Source organism: Cajanus cajan, chromosome 6 (genome assembly GCF_000230855.2).
Source record: "Cajanus cajan strain Asha chromosome 6, NIPB_CcT2T_4, whole genome shotgun sequence".
Lineage (NCBI taxonomy): Eukaryota > Viridiplantae > Streptophyta > Magnoliopsida > Fabales > Fabaceae > Cajanus > Cajanus cajan.
Window position 1 is genome coordinate 2,935,180 of NC_138522.1, and position 23,192 is coordinate 2,958,371.

General features: G+C 33.4%; 2 protein-coding genes across 5 annotated transcripts in view; one reads left to right on the forward strand and one right to left on the reverse strand.

Moving 5' to 3' along the window:
* Window positions 1-1,781: 1,781 nt before the first annotated feature.
* LOC109807454 (E3 ubiquitin-protein ligase RGLG3) lies at window positions 1,782-10,189 on the forward strand. 4 transcript variants are annotated; one of them, XM_020369972.3, is made up of 13 exons: window positions 1,782-1,986; window positions 2,055-2,349; window positions 2,785-3,073; window positions 3,243-3,327; window positions 3,416-3,556; window positions 3,634-3,747; window positions 5,366-5,463; window positions 5,567-5,646; window positions 5,720-5,825; window positions 7,499-7,626; window positions 7,701-7,842; window positions 7,944-8,000; window positions 9,976-10,189. In XM_020369972.3, exons 3-13 carry the CDS (start codon window positions 2,795-2,797, stop codon window positions 10,057-10,059), a joined length of 1,314 nt encoding a protein of 437 aa, XP_020225561.1. In that variant the 5' UTR covers window positions 1,782-1,986; window positions 2,055-2,349; window positions 2,785-2,794; the 3' UTR covers window positions 10,060-10,189. The 4 variants fall into 4 exon arrangements, with proteins under 4 accessions (XP_020225561.1, XP_020225560.1, XP_020225559.1 ...); XM_020369971.3 differs by having other exon boundaries at window positions 2,097-2,349; XM_020369970.3 differs by lacking the exon at window positions 2,055-2,349 and having other exon boundaries at window positions 1,783-1,986.
* Window positions 10,190-10,411: 222 nt separating this feature from the next.
* LOC109808737 (DNA polymerase delta subunit 1) overlaps window positions 10,412-23,192 on the reverse strand; it is a 41,148-nt gene continuing 28,367 nt past the window's right edge. The window contains exons 5-33 of the mRNA XM_083076511.1: window positions 22,378-22,484; window positions 22,091-22,250; window positions 21,626-21,821; window positions 20,799-20,934; window positions 20,582-20,719; window positions 20,245-20,322; window positions 20,014-20,105; window positions 19,706-19,772; window positions 19,541-19,612; window positions 18,823-18,909; window positions 18,031-18,150; window positions 17,812-17,910; window positions 16,055-16,162; window positions 15,799-15,894; window positions 15,615-15,680; window positions 15,402-15,458; window positions 15,170-15,257; window positions 14,969-15,048; window positions 14,571-14,684; window positions 13,734-13,848; window positions 13,492-13,664; window positions 13,279-13,350; window positions 12,836-12,910; window positions 12,660-12,749; window positions 12,430-12,590; window positions 11,797-11,870; window positions 11,609-11,696; window positions 11,223-11,322; window positions 10,412-10,949 (exon numbers count right to left, since the gene is read on the reverse strand). Coding sequence (XP_082932637.1) covers window positions 11,235-11,322; window positions 11,609-11,696; window positions 11,797-11,870; window positions 12,430-12,590; window positions 12,660-12,749; window positions 12,836-12,910; window positions 13,279-13,350; window positions 13,492-13,664; window positions 13,734-13,848; window positions 14,571-14,684; window positions 14,969-15,048; window positions 15,170-15,257; window positions 15,402-15,458; window positions 15,615-15,680; window positions 15,799-15,894; window positions 16,055-16,162; window positions 17,812-17,910; window positions 18,031-18,150; window positions 18,823-18,909; window positions 19,541-19,612; window positions 19,706-19,772; window positions 20,014-20,105; window positions 20,245-20,322; window positions 20,582-20,719; window positions 20,799-20,934; window positions 21,626-21,821; window positions 22,091-22,250; window positions 22,378-22,484 — 2,897 coding nt within the window. The 3' untranslated portion in view covers window positions 10,412-10,949; window positions 11,223-11,234. The remainder of the gene's footprint in view (window positions 10,950-11,222; window positions 11,323-11,608; window positions 11,697-11,796; window positions 11,871-12,429; window positions 12,591-12,659; window positions 12,750-12,835; window positions 12,911-13,278; window positions 13,351-13,491; window positions 13,665-13,733; window positions 13,849-14,570; window positions 14,685-14,968; window positions 15,049-15,169; window positions 15,258-15,401; window positions 15,459-15,614; window positions 15,681-15,798; window positions 15,895-16,054; window positions 16,163-17,811; window positions 17,911-18,030; window positions 18,151-18,822; window positions 18,910-19,540; window positions 19,613-19,705; window positions 19,773-20,013; window positions 20,106-20,244; window positions 20,323-20,581; window positions 20,720-20,798; window positions 20,935-21,625; window positions 21,822-22,090; window positions 22,251-22,377; window positions 22,485-23,192) is intronic.

Sequence of the window (23,192 nt, forward strand, 5' to 3'; positions counted from 1 at the left end):
TTGTCATGTTGGCAGAGAATATAAGAGAAGAAGTATTGTGTTTATAATACAAAATAATTTATAATAATTATATATAATAAAAAATTATTTTATTAACTATTTACTATCATTTTTGAAAATTGAAACATGGATGATAAATAAAAATTATTGTTATAATAATAATTATTTTATTATTTTTTTAGTCAAATTATTTTTCATTATTGGAATAGTGGGAGAGAGGAGACTTTATTATCATTTTAATTATTTTAGGGAATGTAATCAATTAGCACCGAAGTGCTAATCAATTTTTTTTATGTGTGTATTTTGTTAGAAGAGGGGATAACAAAGTGTGTTAAAAATGTATGTTAAAAAAATTGCATAATTGATTATAGTTTACCACATAATTGTTTATGTTGTACTTTTTGACGCATTTCTTTATTCTTCTGCATATTCAAAATTTACTCGCATTACTTCACAATTTCACGAACTATCACTGCATCAAATGAAGGTGAATAGTGACTTACCACTTTTTTTGCGGTTCTGCATTATTTTTTGTTTTTACCAAACGCGTTGTTAATATCATGTGGCAGGCTTGCAAAGTAAAGATAATATTCAATTCTGGGTTCTATTAGGCGACAAACTTGACTTATCAAAAGATTTTAGGTGGTGTACTTTCAATATATTATTATGCAATGAGTTGTGGCAAGTAGGTCAATCTTCTGCAGGAACAAATGTTTGGGACCCAACGTAAACATGCAAGTCCTGAAATGCTACAAAAATAACCAAAACGTGCACCCAAGCAAACCTGGCAAAGGGAACCACTGCGTTGATTTAAAAAGGGTCAACTGGTTAAAAGAGAATCCACATTCTACATGTAGACCTAGAACATGTTTTTTTATCATTAAAAAAAAAAAAAAGAATACACATCCCAAAACACCAAATCTAAAAAAACGAACACAGTTTTGTGAATTTCTAACACGAAATCAAACATACATATATAGTCATGCATGTCCTCTTTAGAATTCCAGACTCAATTTTTTAATTCAACTAGACACAGTTACGTGTCTCTCTATTTCACCTCCCTATATTTTTTTCAATCTTTTCTCTTAGATATAAAATGGGGCATTTTTTTTTATATCAAAATTACAATAATAACAACCTTTAAATTGAAGACTTTATGTATTTTATGTCAACTCCATATCTATCTTAATTCTATATCATTGAGTCAATTTTAAGCTGTTTCGTTTTGAAAATGGTAATATACGAATCTTAGAAGAGAAAAAATAAGTTCAAAATAATAAACAATTGGGGGAGAGAAATTTTTTATATTAATCCATTCAAAATATCATCAGACTACATTCAGGAAATGAGTATAACTTTTTTTAATGTAAAAAAATTTAGATAACTTGTTAGCATCATAATAAGTCAACAAGACTTTATAAATACTTACACATTATCGATTAATAAAATATAATTGAACTCATAAAAGATATGAGTTTCATCCTTACAATTCTTAGATCTTATTTAATTAATTGAGGTATACTCCAATGAAATTTAGATTAGCTTCATTCATGACTTATTTTTTTATTTATAGAAAACCTATCTTAATAAGGGTTTCTAAGTTAACTTAATAAAATATTATTTCTTAGAAATATACATTACACCACGTTTGTCGCGTGTTTTTTTTTTTATTTGAAGAGAAGAGATTTTGGAAGTGGTCCAGAAAAGGTGAGTTGGAAAGTTCGTAAAAAGCTTTGACTCAGATGGATAACGCACCTTTGGAGCAAGCAACTACCTCGGTTGAAACTTGAAAGCCAAGAAAAACACGAAGGGAAGTGGTTTTCACTTTTCCACGAGTACACGCCTCAAAGAGAGGCTTAACAAAAATAATATATATTCTAATAAAACAAAATGGCCATCATCACATTTCTGTTCCCTCATACACCGAAGCGTCAAACGCAAACTCTGCAACGGAGCTTAGGATTCCGCGCTAAGAAATTCGACGAGGTGAACTTTGAATTCCGATTCTCGCGTTTTCCTTTCTATGTTTCTCCTTCTTTTAATGATGATAATAGTTCTACGTAGCTGATAATTGACCGCTATCACCGCCGATTCAGGCGAATTTGATTCCGGCATTACGGTGTCGTTTCGAGTTTGTGATCGTTGATGTTGTGAATTGGATGCAACTGTTGCTGTGGAATTTTCGATCCTATCGGTTTTTTCTTTGGTCATTGAAAGTCGTCGTGATTTTGGCTTCGATCTTAGGAGCAGAACAAGTTGGACGCGGAACAGCGTTTGCTTGTGTTATAGTTATTGTAGTCATTGCTTGTGTTATTGGACTAGCTATGAATGCTTGATTAGAGAGAAGAGGTATGTAACTTTGCGTTTCGATTTTAGGTCGCAAATTGTTAGGTATTACGAGTGGAAGCACAAAAGTGTTTATGGCGACGTTGGTCTTATTACTGATGATTTATTTCGTAATTAGTACTGTATGTGACTGCCGTGTTTGCTCGAATGTTGAGATTTAACCACATTTTGGCTCTACTTTGGGAATCATTAGAAGGAAGTCGTAATAAATTTCATGTTGAAAAAACATAATGAAGATGTTAATTTGTTGCATGAGCTGCTGAAAATGACACCAGAATATATATGCTAATGATATTGTTTTCTTGTGATATTTTATTATTGACAAAGAACTGGTGTCGCTTCGGGTGCTGTGGTTTTTGCTTTAATTCGCTTTAATCCTATTTTTTTTACCTCTATTGTCTATTGTTTATTTACTTATGTTGATGTTGCTGGTAGCAGGCCTGTAAATATGGGTAATACGGAATCAATGTATGAATCCCAAGATAATTTTTACCAACGTCCCCCATCTTATGCTGGGAATTCAGTGAATGATAGCTATCATGAACCCTCACCTTATGCTGGGAATGTGGAGAATACTACATATCATCAACCATCTTCTTATGCTGGGAACTCATCAGATACAAGCTATCATCAATCCTCTACTTATGGTGGGAGTTCAGGAAACACTCGCCATCAACATAAGCGGCAACCCACATATATAGCTGATCATTTCAGTTCACTGGATCAGGTTACCACTGCTACTTTTGCTTAGTCATTTAGAGAGGATAGGCAATAGCGATTTTAGTGGAATAAGGGTAATCAATATTGGTTAACTTGATTGACTGTACCTGGGCTGATGTTCATGCTAAGTCATAAGTATTTGTAGAGGTATCATGCTTATAGAAGATATATTTCAGGTTGTTTCTGCTCTGAGAAATGCTGGTTTAGAATCTTCAAATTTAATAGTTGGTATTGACTTCACCAAAAGCAATGAGTGGACAGGTTATTCCATTTCCTTTTCGATATGAAATTAATATTGTAATGTATACATGTCAGTGAATATAGAAAAGTCTCACTTTGGTAATCGTAGGCAAGCACTCATTCCATCGAAAAAGCCTTCATCATATTGGAAACACTCCTAATCCATATGAGCAAGCAATATCCATCATTGGCCGTACTCTGTCTTCCTTTGATGAAGATAATCTGATACCGTGTTTTGGATTTGGTGATGGTGAGTAGCTGTTTCTGAAGTTAGACAAATGTTCTGTGTTATCTCTTCTGTTGATTTCAGCGAATTTACTTTTGTAGCTTCTACACATGATCAGAATGTGTTCAGTTTTTATCATGATAATAGATTCTGTCATGGTTTTGAGGATGTACTTGCACGCTACAGAGAGATTGTTCCATACTTGAAACTGTCAGGTTTGTTTTACGACATTCTGTTCCTTGCCGGTTATATTTTTCAATTATGTGACAAATATTTGACTTTGCAAGAGAGAGAGAGAGGGCAGGAAGTGTATTATGATTTATTGTGTATGACTAAGCTCATCATAAGTTTAAATTCTTACTTGCCTCTGAACCCAGGGTCCGTTAATTGGGACCTAATCCTTGTTAAGAACAATGATAGAGGATGAGCTACTGGTTCTAGACCTGTTTGATGCTATGGTAATTCTATACATTTTTGGCTAACATAAACCGGAAGAGCTCTTTGACTGAAGATGCTGCAGGATATTTCCTGTATAGACTTCCCAATTTCTAATTCTATGTCATCTCCGTAAACTCTACTTTGACAACTTTTTTCAGATTTGCCCAAGCTCCTTCTAAGGTTAAGGTTTTTGCTTGGATGGTGGATTGGTGGTACAAAATAAGATCATAACAGTAATGAGTTGCTACTGTGCATAGGCCTTGTAGTGCCCTTTCTCCTGACATTTATGTTATGTGCTCGAGATATTACAAAAGAGAAAAGAAAAAAAAAAAACTTGAAATGTGAAGTAACTTGATTCATAAAGTAAGGAGTTTGTACTGTCTGGATAATCTTGATTCTGTGCACCTTATTTGGTATTCTTCATTTCTATCCAATATCGTGGTTAGGGAGAAGAAAGGACTCTAAGGAGAATAAGGTGGTTTGGTGTTGTTCTTTTTCAGCTCGAGTGTAGTGCGTTTGGCTGGAGAGAAATTTCAAAATCTTTAGCTGAAGATCTCTTCCAACTACTCATCTTGGTGCGGGTAGGCTTATTTTAGCCTTCTTGTAGAGTTCAACTCTTTAGTTGTGTTAAAAACGTAAACTATCTATTAAATATCAACTTAAATTAGCATTGTATCTTGGAATATTTTAACATATCTTAGATGATCTCTTATGAGTGGTGTTTCAGTCGACAAAGAGAGTTCTATTACCTAAACATTCAATGAGTAAGTAAAAGGCTAACCTATCTTCGCGTAAACTTCCTCTTATACCCAAGAACCCATTTCTCGTATTTTGGAGGCAGTTTCTTTCCACCATCTTAGCAGAAAACCACCATACCTTGACACTCAACCTATTCACAAGCAACACTATCTTTGATAACTGCTCATTCTTGTAATGTTAATGTGGGACGTCTTTTTTTCTCATCTTACATTGTTTGGCACATTATATATTTAGTTTATTTTCTGGGATTAATTATTACAAACTTACATTAGGAAGATCTAGCTTGTGGGGGAGCACGTTAGAATACATTGAAAATAGCTTATAATGTGATTATTGTATCTTAAATTATTTTAGAGTATCTTAAATGATATGTTGCAAGTGTTCTTTTATTTCATTATATTTCTTTATTCAATTAGGATTAAGAGTAAGGATTAGTTCGATGTAATTTTTTAATCCATCATCACACACCCAATATTATATTCTATTAGTAGGAGTTTGTTATTTTTCTTTCATCATTCTCTGGCTAAATCCCTAATTTTGACCAGTTGTATTTGGGGAGTTTATATGCAAAAAGACTACATTGATTTTTCAGTTGGTGCATCTTCTTTTTAATTATAACACTTCCCTCATTTACAGGTCCAACATCATTTGCCCCTGTAATCGATGCAGCAATTGACATCGTGGAAAGAAACAATGGTCAATATCACGTTCTTGTCATTATTGCTGATGGACAGGTTTTATCCATTTTTTTTTGCCATTATTTTCTGGTCATGGCATGATTAAATTGTTTTATTCTACTTCTCTTTTTGGTTTTTCTAAAATGTCTTCTTTTTTTAGGTTACCAGAAATCCAGATACACCACGTGGGAAGCTTAGTCCACAAGAACAAGCTACCATTAGTTCTATCGTTGCTGCAAGGTAGACCAACTTCTTTTGTAACCTCTTGTTGTTTATGTATCTGTCCTAAATGTGGAGCAGTTTTGATTATCAGTCACTATCCTCTGTCAATTATTTTGGTTGGAGTTGGAGATGGACCATGGGATGAGATGAAGCACTTTGATGATAACATTACTGAGCGCTTATTTGACAACTTTCAGGTACTTGATAGCACTTGAAAGTTCAATATTGTCTGTTTTCATGGTAACTTTACCTTTGATAGTTGGAGATAAGAAGGATTAGAGTTTGGCATGACATTGGCAAACTTGATAGCACTTCAGCTAAACCAATATCATAGGTTGTAATAATTGGATATTAGGGAAATAAATGTTTTATGAAGCTGTTCTGTTAGTCGAGACTCGAGACAGACAATATGGAGATCTATTGTCTTGAAATTAATAAATCATAAATATTAAATGACTACCAACACGGTTTACCTAATGTCTCCTCTCTCAAAAAAAAAAAGAAGGTTTACCTAATGTCTAAAATGAAGCAAGGACGACATGGGTTACGATGATAAACCTTTTTCCTTTTTTTCACTTATTTAAAATTCTATCCATAACATTCACTAAATTTCCATCCAGGTTCCAGTCGATAGTTTATTTAAGTGTATTTTAAAGTCTGTACTACTTTTAGTTTTTAATCTTTAAACTTGTATGAATGTTAAAAACATAATCTTTTTTCTACAAAAAGAAAAAAGTAAATTTCATTCCCTCCTTTGAGAAAAATATTTAAATTACAATGTCTTCTATTTTAAAATAAATTACACTGCCCTCTCGAGAGAGATTAACATATATTTTGCTCTAGTTTATTTTATTTAAGCGAGCCTTTTAGGGTTAGATGTTCTCTCTACTACTCTCGGCGTCATTAACAACTAGTTTTGAACCCCTAGTTTCAGATTTAGGGCTTTTATAAGATAAAATGAAGATTTTTGGGAAAATTTCCAAAATAATTAGTGTTAAAACTTTAGTTTTAATAGTTTTAATTTTCTAAGGTCTTAAAATTGGCAATAGGGTGTTCAAAATGAGTTGCCAGTGACAGTTAAAAGTTGTAGAGAGGGAAAATGTCTCCGGAGGCTCGCTAATACGAAGTTCCTCAAAAGAAAATGCAATTCACCTAAATAAAAAAGTAGGAGAGACACATCTTTTATTGTTAGGTTGAGCACATTTAAATTCCTAGATGTGGATGACAACCAAGCCTTTGCCCACTAGGTGGAATTGGTTGCATAGACCAAATAATGTCAGATAATTTTTGTAAACCATGTTTATAGTTAAATCATTAACCTCTAAATCCTTTTAAAGGTTTTTGAATATAGTTTTTTTCTATATCCTACATCTAGCAATTTGGCTACCTTCAATATAATTTACTCTCCTAATAGGGATTTCTACAAGTCTTCTCTAAACATATCCAAATCTCGTAAGGCAACATTCTACCATTTTTATTTTTAATTCTTCAATGTGAAAGTGACAATTTTTTAGGTTGTTAACAAAGAATTGAAAAATATATTAGCCAAGTATTTTGTAGTTCTGTGAAAATTGTTGTATAAATTATTATGCTAATTCTAAGGCTTCCTGACATAAAAATTAAAACTAGTAATCCTTCAATTTCATGCTCCACTTAAAACACCAATCTGGCACTAGTAATTGTTCTTAGAGCTCTTCTGTGAAAATAACAATACCTTGGTATGTAAACTAGTGGTGATCAGTTTGAAAGTGTGACTAAAGGACTGGATAATCTCAATAACCCATTCTTAATTCCTTTATTATTATTATTTTCCTTCTTTTATTGATGAAATGGTATATTAACTAATTTGTTTTCCTTTTTATTCCCTTAGTTTGTGAACTTCACAAAGATCATGTCCGAGAACACAGAAGCATCAAAGAAGGAAGCAGCATTTGCCCTTGCTGCCCTTATGGAAATTCCATTTCAGTATCGAGCAGCTCTAAATATACAACTTACCGAGTAAGCCCTGAATTAAAGGTATGATAAGTCTATTGTATTCAAGGATCCCTGACTGTCAAATCCATCTGATGTAGTAGAGAATCAGTTCTTCATCCACATAAAAGACCTCTCCCTCCACCCAAGGAAGTAATAGATCATGATAATGCACGCTTCGCGATTCCTCAACTGACAAATTTTGAACCAGTGGAACCGACGGCTCCAGCTGGTGCCGAACCAGTATGTGTTCCTCGCTCCTCCCTGTTAGCTTAATTTTTATTCCCATAGATTCATGTTGAGATCACTGAGCCTATGAAATTAATGTCTTTCCTTTTTTCAAGGTATGCCCCGTTTGCCTAACCAATCCGAAGGACATGGCTTTTGGATGTGGTCATACGGTAAGTCTGTTTAATGAACCTATTATTGTTTATAGCTAATTTTGGGTGAATAGTAGAAATTGAAGGGAATTTAGGTTATATTTTCATATTCTAATTTCTTGTACTCGATAACAAAAGTAAGAAGAAAAATCGACTAGATGGGTAGATTACATATATCATTATCCTTTTCAATAGATCTCGTACTTTTGATGAAATTTCAAAGGAAAATGAAAAGGATGATCGTCCCCTGCTCGAATCAAATAAATAAATAAGTAAACATTTTAACACTATCATGTTCAAGGATAGATTCAGAAAACATGAGGGGAAGGGTGGGAAAATTTTTTTTTTGACAAATTGATAAAGAGAACTCTTAATTTCATCATCTAAATTTACCTGATTTACCACATTAGTTAAAAAATTATGGTCGCGATATTATTACCTCAGACTTTATCACCAAATAAGAGATTTTGCTACCAAATTAGTTTCTTAGAAAAAACTTAATCCGTCGCTCACCTACAAAACCCAACATAGTAGATAGTTGGGTCTTTAAGCATATTTGTTAGGATTCAACTCCTGAACATGTTTGAAAACTTGGTTTAAATACATTTTTGTCTCTTAAATATAGTTGTGCAATTTTAGCCCTTAACATTTAATTGAGCAATTTTAATCCTTTACCTATTGCACTTGTGTTATTTTGATTCCTAAATATTTAATTGGACAATTTTAGTTTAGAGTGTTCCAATTGTAAGATCCATTAAAAATGTAACACTAATGGATAACATGATATATCGATATTTCTAATTAATTTTTCTCTAATATAATTATTTTCTTATAAAAGCATATTAATATATACTAATTTATATTTATGTAAGTATTAATTTACCTATAAATATAATAATAATATGATCGATATTAATTTATCAATATTATAATACTAATAATATATATCATTTGATACATAAATGAAAATTATAATATATGTAATTTAAATAGGTCTACTATTGCATAATTCTAAAACATTATATATATATATATATATATATATATATATATATATATATAATATTTTAAAATTATTAAATTTTTAATGGAATGTATTCAATTTGTATAACTGTTATACTTATAGAACTAAAATTATTTGATTAAAATCTTAGGAATTAAGATTGCACAATTACAATATTTAAGACATCAAAAACACAATTAAACCTAAAAATTTTAAGAAATAAAACTCACTAGTAATTTATATCACTAACGGAAATAATTTTCAAATGTCAACTAGGAGATACTGTTAGCGCACAACACAGATTTTAGGCATGTTTGAAAATTAATTATGAAGAAATAGTCATTTATTTTTTAAAATCTCAGGAAGCTTGGCAAAAATAAATGATTTTTCTTAAATTAAGCTAATTCAGAATAATGTCACTAATCCTTCAAAATTCGAAAATGTCATCACACGAGTTTTTATGAAGGATTTAAGTGATGACAAATAACTTTATTTAAGAACTAAAAGAATGACAAAAAGAACGAGGGCCTAATGTGGTTTGTTTTGTAAGACTACTGTGATAATGCATATAACTATATAACTTAAAGACAGCCAAATTCAAAATACTGTTATTTACAAATTAAAAGATTATTTAACATATGAGGAGTGCTATTAACACTCCTTTTAATACACTCCTCCTAACACACTTTTATTGATTATAATTTTTTAAAAATTACAAAATCAAAAAAGAATCATTAAATATGGTGAGATTTTATCAAATTTAGTATTTTTCAATAAAATTTAACTCATTAAAGTGTTTAAAAGAGTGTTAGAGATTGTGTTGTTAACATTTTTCATTCAACATTCGTATGATATTGGAAAAACTACCTAATAAAGTACTAAATGGTTAAAAAAGGTATTCTATTTTCACCTGTATGTGAAGAGAAACAAATGCATGTCCGTGTTTTATCTGCATTTAAATCGAACATTGATTTTCCCTTTATGATGATGTAGACTTGCAAAGAGTGTGGCTCGACATTATCTTCATGCCCTATGTGCCGGATGCAAATCACAACTCGCTTGCGATTGTACACTTGACTCAGGTTTTTACGTCATGTATTTCCGTCATACATGATGGCTTAAATATCTCTTAACCTTTTCAGAATGTGATGTACAGATATTTTGGGTGTAAAATTCTTTAATAAAATGTCTCGTTAAATTCCGGAGATTGACGTACTATTTCCTAGTTACCAAAAATAAATTTATGACATACTTGGTAAAACGGAAGTTATCCAGGAACATACGAGGGTGGCTCCGACAGATACATACAATATTTAACCTTGTTTCTTATTGGTTTAACTTTAAACTAGTTCTAGAAGCATAAAAAATATAGAAGCTACTTATATTAATTCCATTTTGGGTTAAAAATTATTTACGCAAAAACACTGCCTTCCACAAAGTGTCTTGTTATATTTATATACAAAATAAACTAGCAATCTGACTTGTGTTGGTTGAAACTGTTATATTAATCACGCACCAAAACATTATCGGAACATGAGGCAAATGTCAATTACTATGATATGATAAAAACTCACTCGACTAATTGTTTTAGAACACCCTCTTACTCTCTAGGGAAGCATCTACAAATCTCATCTCACTGACATGAAAAGACTGCTTTGCATCGAACTATATTTTTGTGAACATCAAAATAGTCCAGTAGTTACTGCTGATGTCATCCGATAACTAAATTCTCATTCGAGGATTCCACACGAATCTTTCGATTAGCAAATTCTGGGTTTACTCTCACTTATAAATGTCAGGATTGCGGAGCGTCCATTGGCTTCCGAGATCCGCAACGCAAATTCTGCACATGAACTGAACCAAAAGCTAGGCTCTTGGCTACATGTATCTCCTCCAGTGGTAGAAATACGGTCACAAGAGCTTGTCCTAGAGGTTCTCCTTCCCAAAACTAGCAAATTTAACGATACCTACAATTGGAAGTTATTTATTATGTCAACCCAACAAACAGACCTGGTATGGAATGGACGTGCATGTGGATATAAGTACCCAAAAAAAGTATAGAAATTTCAAATGATACTCAGAATTCAATCCAGTTATGATTGACAAAATTCATAATGCCTCAATTTTTTTAGTTTTACTATATAAAATATGACTACTCCCTGAGATGAAAGGAATAATGTTACAGCTATTAATGGGTTAAATTCCTACAGGTGATAAGACGAAAGAGAGAAAAAAAGGACCTTAACAAAATCTTAGAAGTTCCATCGGTCCAATTGCGACCTTGCTTCGGCCATATCTTTCTGTGCCTTTTTCCGTCGGTAGAAAATTGGACAATCCCGACTGCAACACAATAGTTCTTGAAAAGTCAGCGGTAGCGAACTAACAATGAAAAACCACAACTAAATTGCACGTTCTTGAACGCAATCCGCAAGAGCAGATGGGAAGACACCAAGGCACCACAATAATTTGACGCATGTTATGCCAAATCAGTAAACAAGCCCTGTGACTCCACCCCAGGATGTGATTTATTTAATACTATAATATGGTGCCTCTTAAAGCCAAAAAATTGAGAACCCCAACCAGCAAAGTACCCTGAGTGACAAATTTCACAAAATGGTGAACATACCTTGTGCAGAGAACATCCTGATGAAGTGAACCTTGGCACTCCTGACACTGTGTCCACAACCTCCCAAAAAGCATCTCCAGATCAGACACTGCAGTCACACCACATGTTTTTTCAAACAAAAAATACCAGGAACCATACAGTACAACAAAACCATTTGAAATTGAACAGAGTGCTCAACAGATGCCTACCTTGAGCTACTGTTTTACAGTACAGCTCAGCTTCCCTTCCTTTGCAATGTGAACAGAGAGTGTGATGACCATTGCTGAACCAAATGCAACAAAAAAATATTATTATAACCTACCTATGCACACAGATCAATCGCACCTCCTATGCAAAATGCTATCTAGGTAGTATCTACAAAAACATTGTTCAAAAGAGAGAAATTTACAGAGGATATGAAATTAAATAAATCAATTATTCTTTCTCACTAAGATGCCCAAAAATTCTCACATGTTCATTAACATAATGTCTGAAGGAGTCTCGCCTCTATTACATATGTGCTATTTTTGGCAGGGTCTTATGTTCACTTCCATAAAGCACAGATCTTCTTAAGTTGCAACTAGCAAATTCATAATTACTCCATAATATTGTGCTGGACTATGTTTCTTATAAATTTAAAGCGAAGAGAAAACCTCTGAAATATGCAGCCTGGCTATTGAATAAGTTAGCATGTGCATAAATGTTAATTCTTTGTATTTCCTGTATCTTCTATTTACTAAAATATAATGAAGCAAACACAGAAAAGGTAATATGTAAAAGTAATATCAGCCAAGAAAGTCATAGAGCCTAAAGTCACTATTAAGAGAGAAAAAAATAGATACCTAAGTAAAGCTTTACAACCAATGCACGTAAGCTGTTTCTTAGCAAATTTCAATATGCCACTGTTTGACGGGGTAGAAATAGAAATAGATCTTGTATGGCTTCCATGGAGAAGTTCCTTGCTAGCATTCTTCAGAATTGGCTCAAAAATTCTCAGAATTGGCTGCAATAAAAATGGATCTAATAAAGAACAGTAAACATTGGAGAAATCTGAAACATCTAATAGACCAACCTTGCTAATTTGATTCTCAAGATAGTATTGGGGATCTATTGGTATGTTGTTCTCTAGCACATAGATAGGATCCTCTGATCTCTCATATGCCTGATTTTCTAACACAGGTTAGTCTAGAGAAAATCTAAACAGATTACTAAAAATCTTCAAAAAAAGAGGGTGACATGTGGTATTACCTTTGCACCTTTTGCAGCTTTAACAATAACATAAGGTACTCTATCTCCAACATTTGGAGCAGTGGCAGCATCTCGCTGTCAATTGCAAAAACAAAAAAGTTTATGGCTTAAGGGAGACATGACAACTGATAAGCTCAATAAGCCTAAAATCATAAATATAAAATCTTTCAGAGCAGTGACAAATACTGTATAGTTTCACAAATAACTCACCAAACATTAGAAACATAAAATCCAATTACAGGACCTGAGCAAAGAATATAGAATGCAATGTAGATTAAAAGTAATTCATGGCTTTTTCTAATGTCGGTTTCATGTTTTGGCACATATAGTGCAAATGATAATATACTATAACACTGCCTTGTTTTTCCAGTTCCAAAGGAATCTCATTTTTACAAAAAATAAAATAGTAAAAAAACAGAACCACCAATGTACATCTAGCCAACCTTGCGCATCCTTTCAGCAAGTTCAACATGAGCTGCCTTTACTTCATAATCATCTCCTGTCTTCGTTAAACCCTATTAAAACAAGCATGTTAGTGCTTTGTTCAAAAAGAATTATTCTAGTTGCGCACTCACATCAAACATCTGCATGCTCAACAAAAAGAAAATAGCCATAAAAGACCATTCGGTGGTCTGTGGATTCAATAGAATTCTCACCTTTGTAATGACCAGAAGTGATAAATCCATGCGATTCATGAGAAGATCTGAAATTGCAGTCTTGACATACTGAACTGCCCCAGGAATGTCTCTGTCGATCAGTATTTTGTGAAGGCAATCGTTCACCAGGTTTTTGACCAATAAACAATTGTCTCTTCGAACTGTTTCAATACCTGCTCAATGCAAATTTAGTATTAGAGAAACTTCAACAAAGCAACAGGAAAGTAAAGAGTAATGTTTACCTTTAGTGTCCATTTTGTCAAAGTTGTCTGGTTTTGTCCAAAACAAACCAGCATATCTCTTCTTGCTGATCAAGAGATATGGATAGTAAACCTTCTCAAATTCTAGTTTGATGGGCTTCACAATCAAAAAGACAACAATTACATAAGGACATAAGAAAGTAACAAATTAAATAATAAATCAAATTCAAACAAATTTAAACAGGAATGAAGTCTCAAGAAAATCTAAGCTGAGGATTTCTTTTCTTATTTTTTTAATTGGTTGATAGAATAAATTTTAGATATCTGAAGCTGAAACTTAAAAATTCTGCAGGCCAAGACTGCTACTGCTTCAACATCTAACGTTACACATTAATGCAAGTTCCTGAATTACAAGGACCAATGCACTGTTGCTCCTCATCTCTCTGTACACTACCACTAGATTAGCTTGCAAATTATGTGAAGTTGTAATTACCGTGTATGTTAATGACTTAAATAACATCATAATTGCTGAATCTAAACTATTTGGAAAACTATGCATCTTTTTATTCCATATTTGAAGAATTTGGGAAATGACTGGAATAAGTAAATTGAAAATACTTTGTTTTGCAAGCCATGGGAGGCTCATCTTTATTGATGTCTCGTGATAATCAAAAACAAAAGAATCAATTCTTACTTTATTGTTTGGAGAAAATAAAAAAGGAACATTTTGCCATACATAATGAGTACAAGTGATCCATAAAAAACAATTTCCTTTTTCAAGGAAAAAAAAAAACAATTTTCAGGATTTAATCACTTACACAGGCTAGCATACTTCTCAAACTTAGACTAAAGAAAAAATGAAACGCAAAATGAACTTACTTTTGTGAAAGTTCCACTAATATATTCAGCAGCTTCTCTCCCCAAGTTCATTGCCTCTTCTACGGCAGACACACCAAATTGTACCATGACTGAATCTGTGTCTCCATATATTACCTAGTAGCAAGAATTACATTACTATGTAAGTCATCTGGCCAATTGATTATGGTAGTAAAGCACAAAAATATGACTTGACTACATTAAATTTTAGAAAGCAGATGCATAACTGAAAGTGTAAAATTTATTGGCAAGGATAGAAAGTTTTATATTGGTTCAATGTCAAATTCCCCAGGCCAAGATGCAGCAATAAGGACAAATAAAGACACCTAAGATAGCTTCACCATCTAACTAATCCATGAAATCCCATAGGCATCAAAACAAGAAAATTCTAAATATTATACCTCAGCGTTGTGTTCATAGCCATTAAGTGTTGTAAATTTATCTTCCACGAGTTTTTTTGTGTGCTCAATCATTTGTCGACCTTTACAAGACATCCAATCCAATCCACATGACGGTAAGAACTCAAAGGAGATGTTATTTCAATTTGACAAAAGGATAACTTTAAAATTACACAGTAACAAAGACTAAGATAAAAGCAATACCATAGCTTGTTACACTTGATGATATCTCTAGACATGGTAACTGACCAATGGTAGCCCCTGTAAACCCATACACGGAATTTGCACTAATCTGACCAAAAGAAAATAGAAATGGACTTTAAAATGTTACTAAGAATTAGCAGTTATTAGTACACACTATGCAGTAGAGAGAACTGAACAAATATCAAAAGGGAAAAGGACAAGGAAAACAGATATAAAACAACAAACAGCTTACTTTCAGGGCCAGCTGTCTACCATCTAGCACTGCCTTCTCAAGGGGATCTTTTGCCTCCTGAAGTAGAAATATGGAGGAGAGAAATCATGTACAGGCAGAGATAACTAATAACATATGGAATTCAATTAGTGAATTTGGAATTAATCAAACACTACAGCTGGCTGTAAGATAATCTAAATCGAAAGTCAATTTTCACAAGAACAGAATGGATACCTTCAAGTCTGCTTTTGCCCTTTTCCGGGCTGTTAATAGCTCTTCAAGAATTTCAGGAAGTATTCCCTAAATTTATTCTCATTACATCAGTGCCTCAACTTCATATAAGCATTAACCTCTAAAATGAAATTATCATAGAGCCTTAAAGCAAAAAGTGAAATAGTAAGTTACGCAAGCAACATACCTTCTGCAAATTTGATTTAACAAATGTTTCCCCAGATGGAGTTCTGTTCACAGACTCTGGAGGGATGTTAAGCTTGCGAGCATCTTCTGGAGTCACCTTAAAGAACAGTAAAAATAAAATAAAATAAAAACCTACCAATTGTTACCCCATACAAATTGAACTAATCTGATAAATAAAGTCCTATTCATAAATATTTTTAAAGAAACAACAAACTCAAAAACTAAAGGCAAAACTAAAAAAAAGATGAAATATTTACCAGAGTGCAATAACATAAATTATAGGCCATCATAATAGATGGATACAAGGATGCAAAATCTAAAGTAGCAATAGGTTTTTCATAAAATCCCGCCCTTGCCTCCAATACCTGCAAGTTGTACAGTTCAAAAATCATGCATCAAATGGCAACAGCTAGACAACTGAAACATCCAAAGGCAAATAAAGGAAAGATGTAGCACATTAACTCCAAAACTTATGTAGTAGATCTCCATGCATAACCATACTTGAAATTTGAGCATGTTTTCAATTTTTTCTTGTATTGCATGAACAGTACATAACATATGAACACTTTTAACAACTGAAATTTCTATCGATAGCTAAGGGCCTCATTCATTGAGGTTTTTTTTTTGTTTTCATTTCAGTTTTCACAAATAATTACAAATCCTTGGAAACAGGAAACAAAAATATTTTCTCAAATCAAACAGGTCTAAAATGCTGTTAGAGAAATTAGTGTAAAGTATCAACAGTTAGAATATTCGGTAGTTAGTCAGAGTGAAAGGAAATTAGAGCTTTTATTACACTCAAATCAAATTATATTCAGTTCTTCAGTTATTTTTCAAGTTGATATCAGAATCTATTTGAGATCCATTATAAACCACCTGCATTGTCACACTCCAAGCTCATAGCCAGGGCATGAGGGGGGTGTCAGAAAATTGTATTAATCGTGGTCACCCTAGCATGCCTTTAATGTGGCATATCGAAGTTGGTTGTCAATGTCTTGAAAACGGCTACCTACGGAGAGGCTAACCAAACAGGTTGTAGCATTGTAAAGTGCAGTCATCAGGATATTGGCTCTCATGGATTTGAGATCCCACATCAACTAGAAATATGGACAATGTAGTCCTAATAAAGTTTGGTCGGTCCTCAGTCCTCACCTTTCAAAATGATTTTGTGGAGTTGACTAAGGTCCTAAAGCACAAATTCTAAAATGTCTCAGCTCCCAACCGGAAAATTTTGGGTCCACTTGCCTCGCTAGCTAGGGATCATGATCCCACAATTTCACGTGGAAGATCAGAATCCCACTTTTGATATTAGACATTTTGCCATCCAACTTTAAAAAATTTGCACATTTTGTCACATTGTAAAATGATCAAATGATGTTGTTAGTTGGCAGCTGACATCGCATGCTAACTATTAACATGACAAGTTAATTGGACGTAACACATTATGTCATGTTGTTAGTTATATGTCACACCAAAACTCCATGTTAACAGTTCTTTAAATACAATTTTTGCTTGTTTTTTTAATTAAGTCCTTTAAATTCTTGCAAACAAACATTCAATATACTTTTAACCTTAATAGTATTGAATTGAATTTGAGTGAGTATTACATAAGTCTCTCGGGAAACGATACTTGGTCTTGCCAACTTTACTACTTAAGTACTATGTAATTTTGGTATGCTTGCCAAATCCCTGACAACCTTGATGCAAAGCAATCTTGGAGTAAACAACTAAAGAATAATATAAGCCTTTGAATTTTTAACTCCATTCATGCGTCAATCAAGTATATAATCTAATTTGTGGTTACAAAAAATATAAATAAAACTCTTAGATAATACAAGGTATGGAAAAGTTGTATAACTGGGTAGCTAATACAACATATTTCATTTCATATTAGAATATCCATACACCCAAACATGCATGTACAATTGTACATATACTGAAAGTGGAAAGAATCTATAAATAAACGCCAATTAACCATTTAAGATAATGAGTATGAAAAAGAAAATAGACTTACAGTGGCACCTTCAAATGTTCCTTGTTCAGACCCAGCCTGTTTGACATTAGGAAGGACAAGATTCTTCTGTCTTGCCTTCCTAAGAAGTTGAGAAAGAACCTGGAAAGGAAGAAAAAGAAAACAAGCAATTACTGCTGCAAATTCAATGAGTCGATCATTTTCTACATTTCTAATGATGGATAAGAAGAAGAAAAAATAAGGAACTTAAATGCTGCTTACCTTAATGCTTTGGCCCCTGGAAAGTAGAAAAGAAATTGGGACACCTGTTACTCGAGCCATCTCCACATAATTGTAAATGAACATCAATTTATCCAAAAGCCGCTGAGGGAGATATGCATCCTGCATGCAGACAAGCAAAGTATGAATTTTGAATGGTCAATTTATTGCACATAGTTTTCCCTCGCATGCAATATCCTAATAATGGATTCACCTTATCTGATACACAACGCCTTAATGGGTATTGGGTAAAACAACCACAAACAATGCAACTTTTTTAAAGCTAAATGCATTGTTAAGAATTTTAGGCCCACAAATATTGAACCTATTGGCTATTCATATTGAGAAAAAAAATATTTGAGCAAATTGTCAGTTGTTAAGTGATCTTGAAAAATTAAAGCCTCATAAAAAGGTAGCAGAAATGGTCAATAAAATGAAGTGGTTAAAAGTTTCATTTGCTGCCCCACAAAAAATAAATAAATAAATAAATAAACAGTTGTTTACAACTTTGTGACAGAAGCCAAGGGCCACCAAATAACATAGTAAATCCTTTCCTAGCAGAAATGTTCTTTAACAAAAAATGCAAACCAAAAATGTTGTGCTTATCAGTCAGATCATAATTTTCATCATCAATGGAGACTTCCAAACTAACTATTGTTGACTTCTAGTATATCTCCATAAAGTTTACCAGCCAATGAGAACTTGATAAGTAAAAGAATGAAAATACTGGACAATAATCATTTAAATAAAAGGCAGCAACAAAGAGCACCCCAAGACAAGAACCAGAATATAAACCTTCAAACAATACACAGCAAGGCGCCTCCGAGTTTCTGCATTTCCATTCTGAAGATCAGATATAATTGAATGATGAACGTCCTCTTTCTGCAGTATATGAAGAACATGGAGTGACCAAGTCAATAAACTGACATGCACAATAATATTCGAGAACAAATACAAAATTCCAGCAAAAGAAGCTGTTTAGATAATTGTAGACATAAGAATAGGTCACAAATGCAGAAAAAGCACATAGACACACATACATACAGCAAATAAAATGACCACTTGAAATGTATATCTGTCAAGTTACAACTCCATTGCAATCCAATTGAAATGACCAGTGCTTACATCAAATCATGAGTTTATGCAAATAAATCAGCAACGACTTCTTTGATTATAAATAGATAAATATCTTGTATTTATATATAAATATAAAAGATGCGTTAATTGTACTTTCCAACAATGCTTTAAGTCCCATAAACAGTTCCCACTTCCCAGATGTATTTGAAACAGAAAATAGAGGAATAAAAACAGATAAAGGGAGACCCAGTGCACAAGGCTCCCACCTTATGGGATCTACGGAGGGTAGATACATGTACACAACCTCATACCCCAAGCAGAGAGGCTTTCCAGGATTTGAAATCATCACCTCCAAGTCAACCTTACCATTGCGCCAAGACACACAATAAAGGGGGGAAAATAATTGTTTGAAATGATGTAAAAAGCATGACTTTACCTGCTCAGAAAGGAAGTGGGCTGACACAGAATTCAATGAATAAGAACTTAATTTGTAGTCTCTTTGCATAACCTGCAAAAAAAAACAGAACAAATAAACCTCTTAAGCAGTAAACTCGGATTGTCCAAGCACAAGGTAATTAACGCAAAACAATAATGACAGAACCTGGAGTAAATCAAACTGAACTCTCCCTTCTACAGTAACTTCTTTACTTTCCCTGGTCCCATACTGCCTACAAAACATATTAACAAGGCAGATAGCCGAATGATTAAAAGTCAGAAAATAAAGGGATAAACAAAGTAATTCCAAAAATCATAGAAAATGTTAAGGAAATAGATGCAGGATGTACTCTAGAAACCAAGTTTTTATTGTCATTAAAGTTGATGAAACTATACAAAACCTACCTACCCAGCAGAACACAACTAAAAAAATGACAGAAAGCAAGAACATAACAAAAGACTATATCTCTTTACCTTGACGAGAAAGTTGTATCCTTTACTCGAACTCTACTGTTCCTGATACGGCCCAGAATTGGAAATTCTGCTATCTTCAGATTCGCAGCTCTCTGAAAGCAAGAAAATAACAAATTAAATTACATTAAAAAAGTAACCACAACAACAAGCACACAACCTTCTTTTTTAATAACAAAACCTTCCAATTATCAACTCTAAGTGTACTGTTTAATCTCAAAGTCAAGTCAACACCTCAATAAGATATGGTAAGTCAAATTTGCAGATGTTATATCCAATAATAATATCTGGATCCACTTCACGAATAAAATCCTGCAAGAAAAAAAAAATACATCCATCAAACCGTATGTGACAACATGCAATTTGTCAGATAATAGCAATAACCATTGATAAAGTTAAAAACACTAAATAAAACATCCTAGTATGTGACAACATGCAATTTGTCAGACATTTAATTAGCTTATCTCAAAAGCATAGTTTATTCTGGGGGCTGGTGAATCATATTCAGGGGTTATATTGAAATTCATATGCCTAATAATTATAAACATGGTTAAACACGCGATGATATTACCCTCCAAGCTAGCAGGACTTCTCTTTCTGTATCAAATGACATCACATCAACACCAACGATAGGAGAACATGATTTAAGGGTCATCACATTACGAATTAATGGCTGGTCCTCTCCTTGTAAAGTAACCAAATTAGCAATCTGTAAGAAATGAAAATTTCAGTTTAAAAACAATAACATTGTCATGAATTTGCAGGTGTGGAAAGAGAAGGCAATCAACCTGGATAACAGGATCGTGAGTAGGCTCAGGAAAATGACCTTTACGACCAGCACACTCAATGTCAAAACTCAATATGCGGAATGGAGCCATCTTTGAATATTCCCCTTCTGGAGGATGACTAATCAATTCGGAATACCTATAACATTGTTAAGGGGAAAACAGGAAAATCTAAAGATTTTGGTATTCCTATAACCAAGGTTATTAAACTCGAGAGTTTAAGTAAACTCGTGAAGGACCAGTGAACTCGACTCGTAAACTCAAATCGTAAACTTGTATCTCATTAAAATAATACTAAAATTTTAACATAAATAATAAAATATTACACTCACTATAAGTAAAAATTATCCATAAATAAACAAAATAATGAAAATAAGCCCTAATTCCATAAGATGTCAGTAACAATGTATCAAATTTAACACAAATACAGAAGATAAGGATCATCATGGAGAAGAGTTCGCATTTCGTCGAACAGCAGATATGGTTGCAGGGGCAATTTTGAACAGCAGTGGTATTGGGGCACCACATGCATTTGCCTTGAGAACAATTTGGGAGAAACAACAATTTCAGGTCGAATGGAATTGGGGGGCAGTGGGGGTGGAGTGGTTCAGCAAGTATTTTTAAAAAATTAAAATCGTAAAATTGAACCCAAACTCACTAGTTTAACAAGTTTGTTGCTGAGTTCACCAATTTCATCCGAGTTTAGAGGATTCTGAGTCTATATGCAATTTGTCTCTTTTTGGATTTGTAAGCTCGTAAACTTCTACAAGTTTATGATTTAACACGCGATTTAACAATCATGCCTAATATTGCCACATGAAAGAGGATACAAGCAATCAAACTCTAACTGGCAGTAAGACAAGCTTCTTGCTGTCTTATTATATTTTCCAGCTGGAACTTCAATCCAATTTCCACCAACTATGTTACAATCAATCATGAAGCGAAGGGCAAAAAGTACATTGCTTTCATAAGTCAAGAAGCTCTTCATTCCCAGACCATCAAGCTGAATACCCCTGTCAAGTATGCCTTCCAATTTTTGAAATATTGGCAAGAAACATTGATACATGAGTAAAGTACAGATGAGAAAGACAACACTGTCAAAACAAAAATGGAAACATACTAGTGTCAAGATGCATGAAACTAAGTGTATGACATGACCATTGACAATATAAAAAGTACAGCCAATAAGAACCAAGAATGTAGCTTAAACATTAAACAAGTAATTCTGGACTAGTTTTGATAAGTTGATTAATATATTGGGAAATAGAATTTCTACTGAAAATATCTTAGTTTACCACGACAGCTGGCAACCATTGTTGGAAGTGCAACTACAATTTTGAGAAAGGGTTGGGAATTGGATTGTTGATAGTACATAATACTCCTTCTCTGCACCATTTCAATGCGGCGAACAAATTTTCCCACATTACTGTTTCTATTGGCTTCTCTCATCCTTCCCTGAAGCATCATAGGACACAAAAGCAAGTAAATTAAAGCAGTTCATAAGTTTAAAAAATGAAGCTTGTTCCCTTTTCTAGACTAAAAACTGAAAAATAATTTTACTTTCAGGTACTAAACTAGATACCTCAAGAGTTTGATGAAAACGGGAGATATCATCTGGACCCATTCCAGGTGGGCAACAGACATAGAAATATGGCTCAAACCCATGAACATTGCAGCAAACACTGTGTCCTGACAAAAAAACAAAATATAAGTTTATAATTTATTATATAATTCCTACAAGGCACTGCATGGTTACTTGAGAGCCATAATCATGAGTACAATGGTGGGTCGTATATAATTTCACACCAACTTCTTCAAATAAACACTTGACCAGTTCTATAGAAACAGATGACTTCTGGGGATTGAGACAGGTAAGGTAATGGTAAAACATCATGAATTGCGGAAGAAGGAAACTGGGTATGCAATAATTTAAAATCCTTCCATGATGCTAGGGTTTTTTTGGTAATAAAAATTTTTAGGGAAAGTAGATGGTGCCCTAGCCCAAGGCAAGGAAAGCCTCTAGCATCAAAGAGCGCTTATAGAGAACTTAAATTTACCTCACCTAAAGAGATGAGTGGGGTTCAAACCTGTGACCTATCAAGTACACACTCTATCTAGCTCCACTTGACCAATCATAATGTTGGGTTTTATTTCAACTATAAAAAGTAGGTTAAACTATTCACCTGGTCCCTATATTGTCCAAATTTTATGCTTTAGTCCCTACATATGCATAAAATATAAGTTTCAGTCCTCATTGTTAACACTAGAGAATTTTCTGGCAATATAAAAGTGTTACAAAAACTTTGTGGCAGTTTATCACTACCAATAAAATTGTTTGGGGACTAAAACTTATTGTTCTCACATAGGTAATAAAACTTAAAATGGGGACAACTATAG

Bases quoted from the DNA above. Each gene is read 5' to 3' on its own strand.
- LOC109807454 (XM_020369972.3), top strand. From the start codon at position 2,795: ATGGGTAATACGGAATCAATGTATGAATCCCAAGATAATTTTTACCAA. The intron at 3,074-3,242 runs GTTACCACTGCT...GATATATTTCAG, and splicing joins ATTTCAGTTCACTGGATCAG to GTTGTTTCTGCTCTGAGAAA. The intron at 5,826-7,498 runs GTACTTGATAGC...TTATTCCCTTAG, and splicing joins GCTTATTTGACAACTTTCAG to TTTGTGAACTTCACAAAGAT.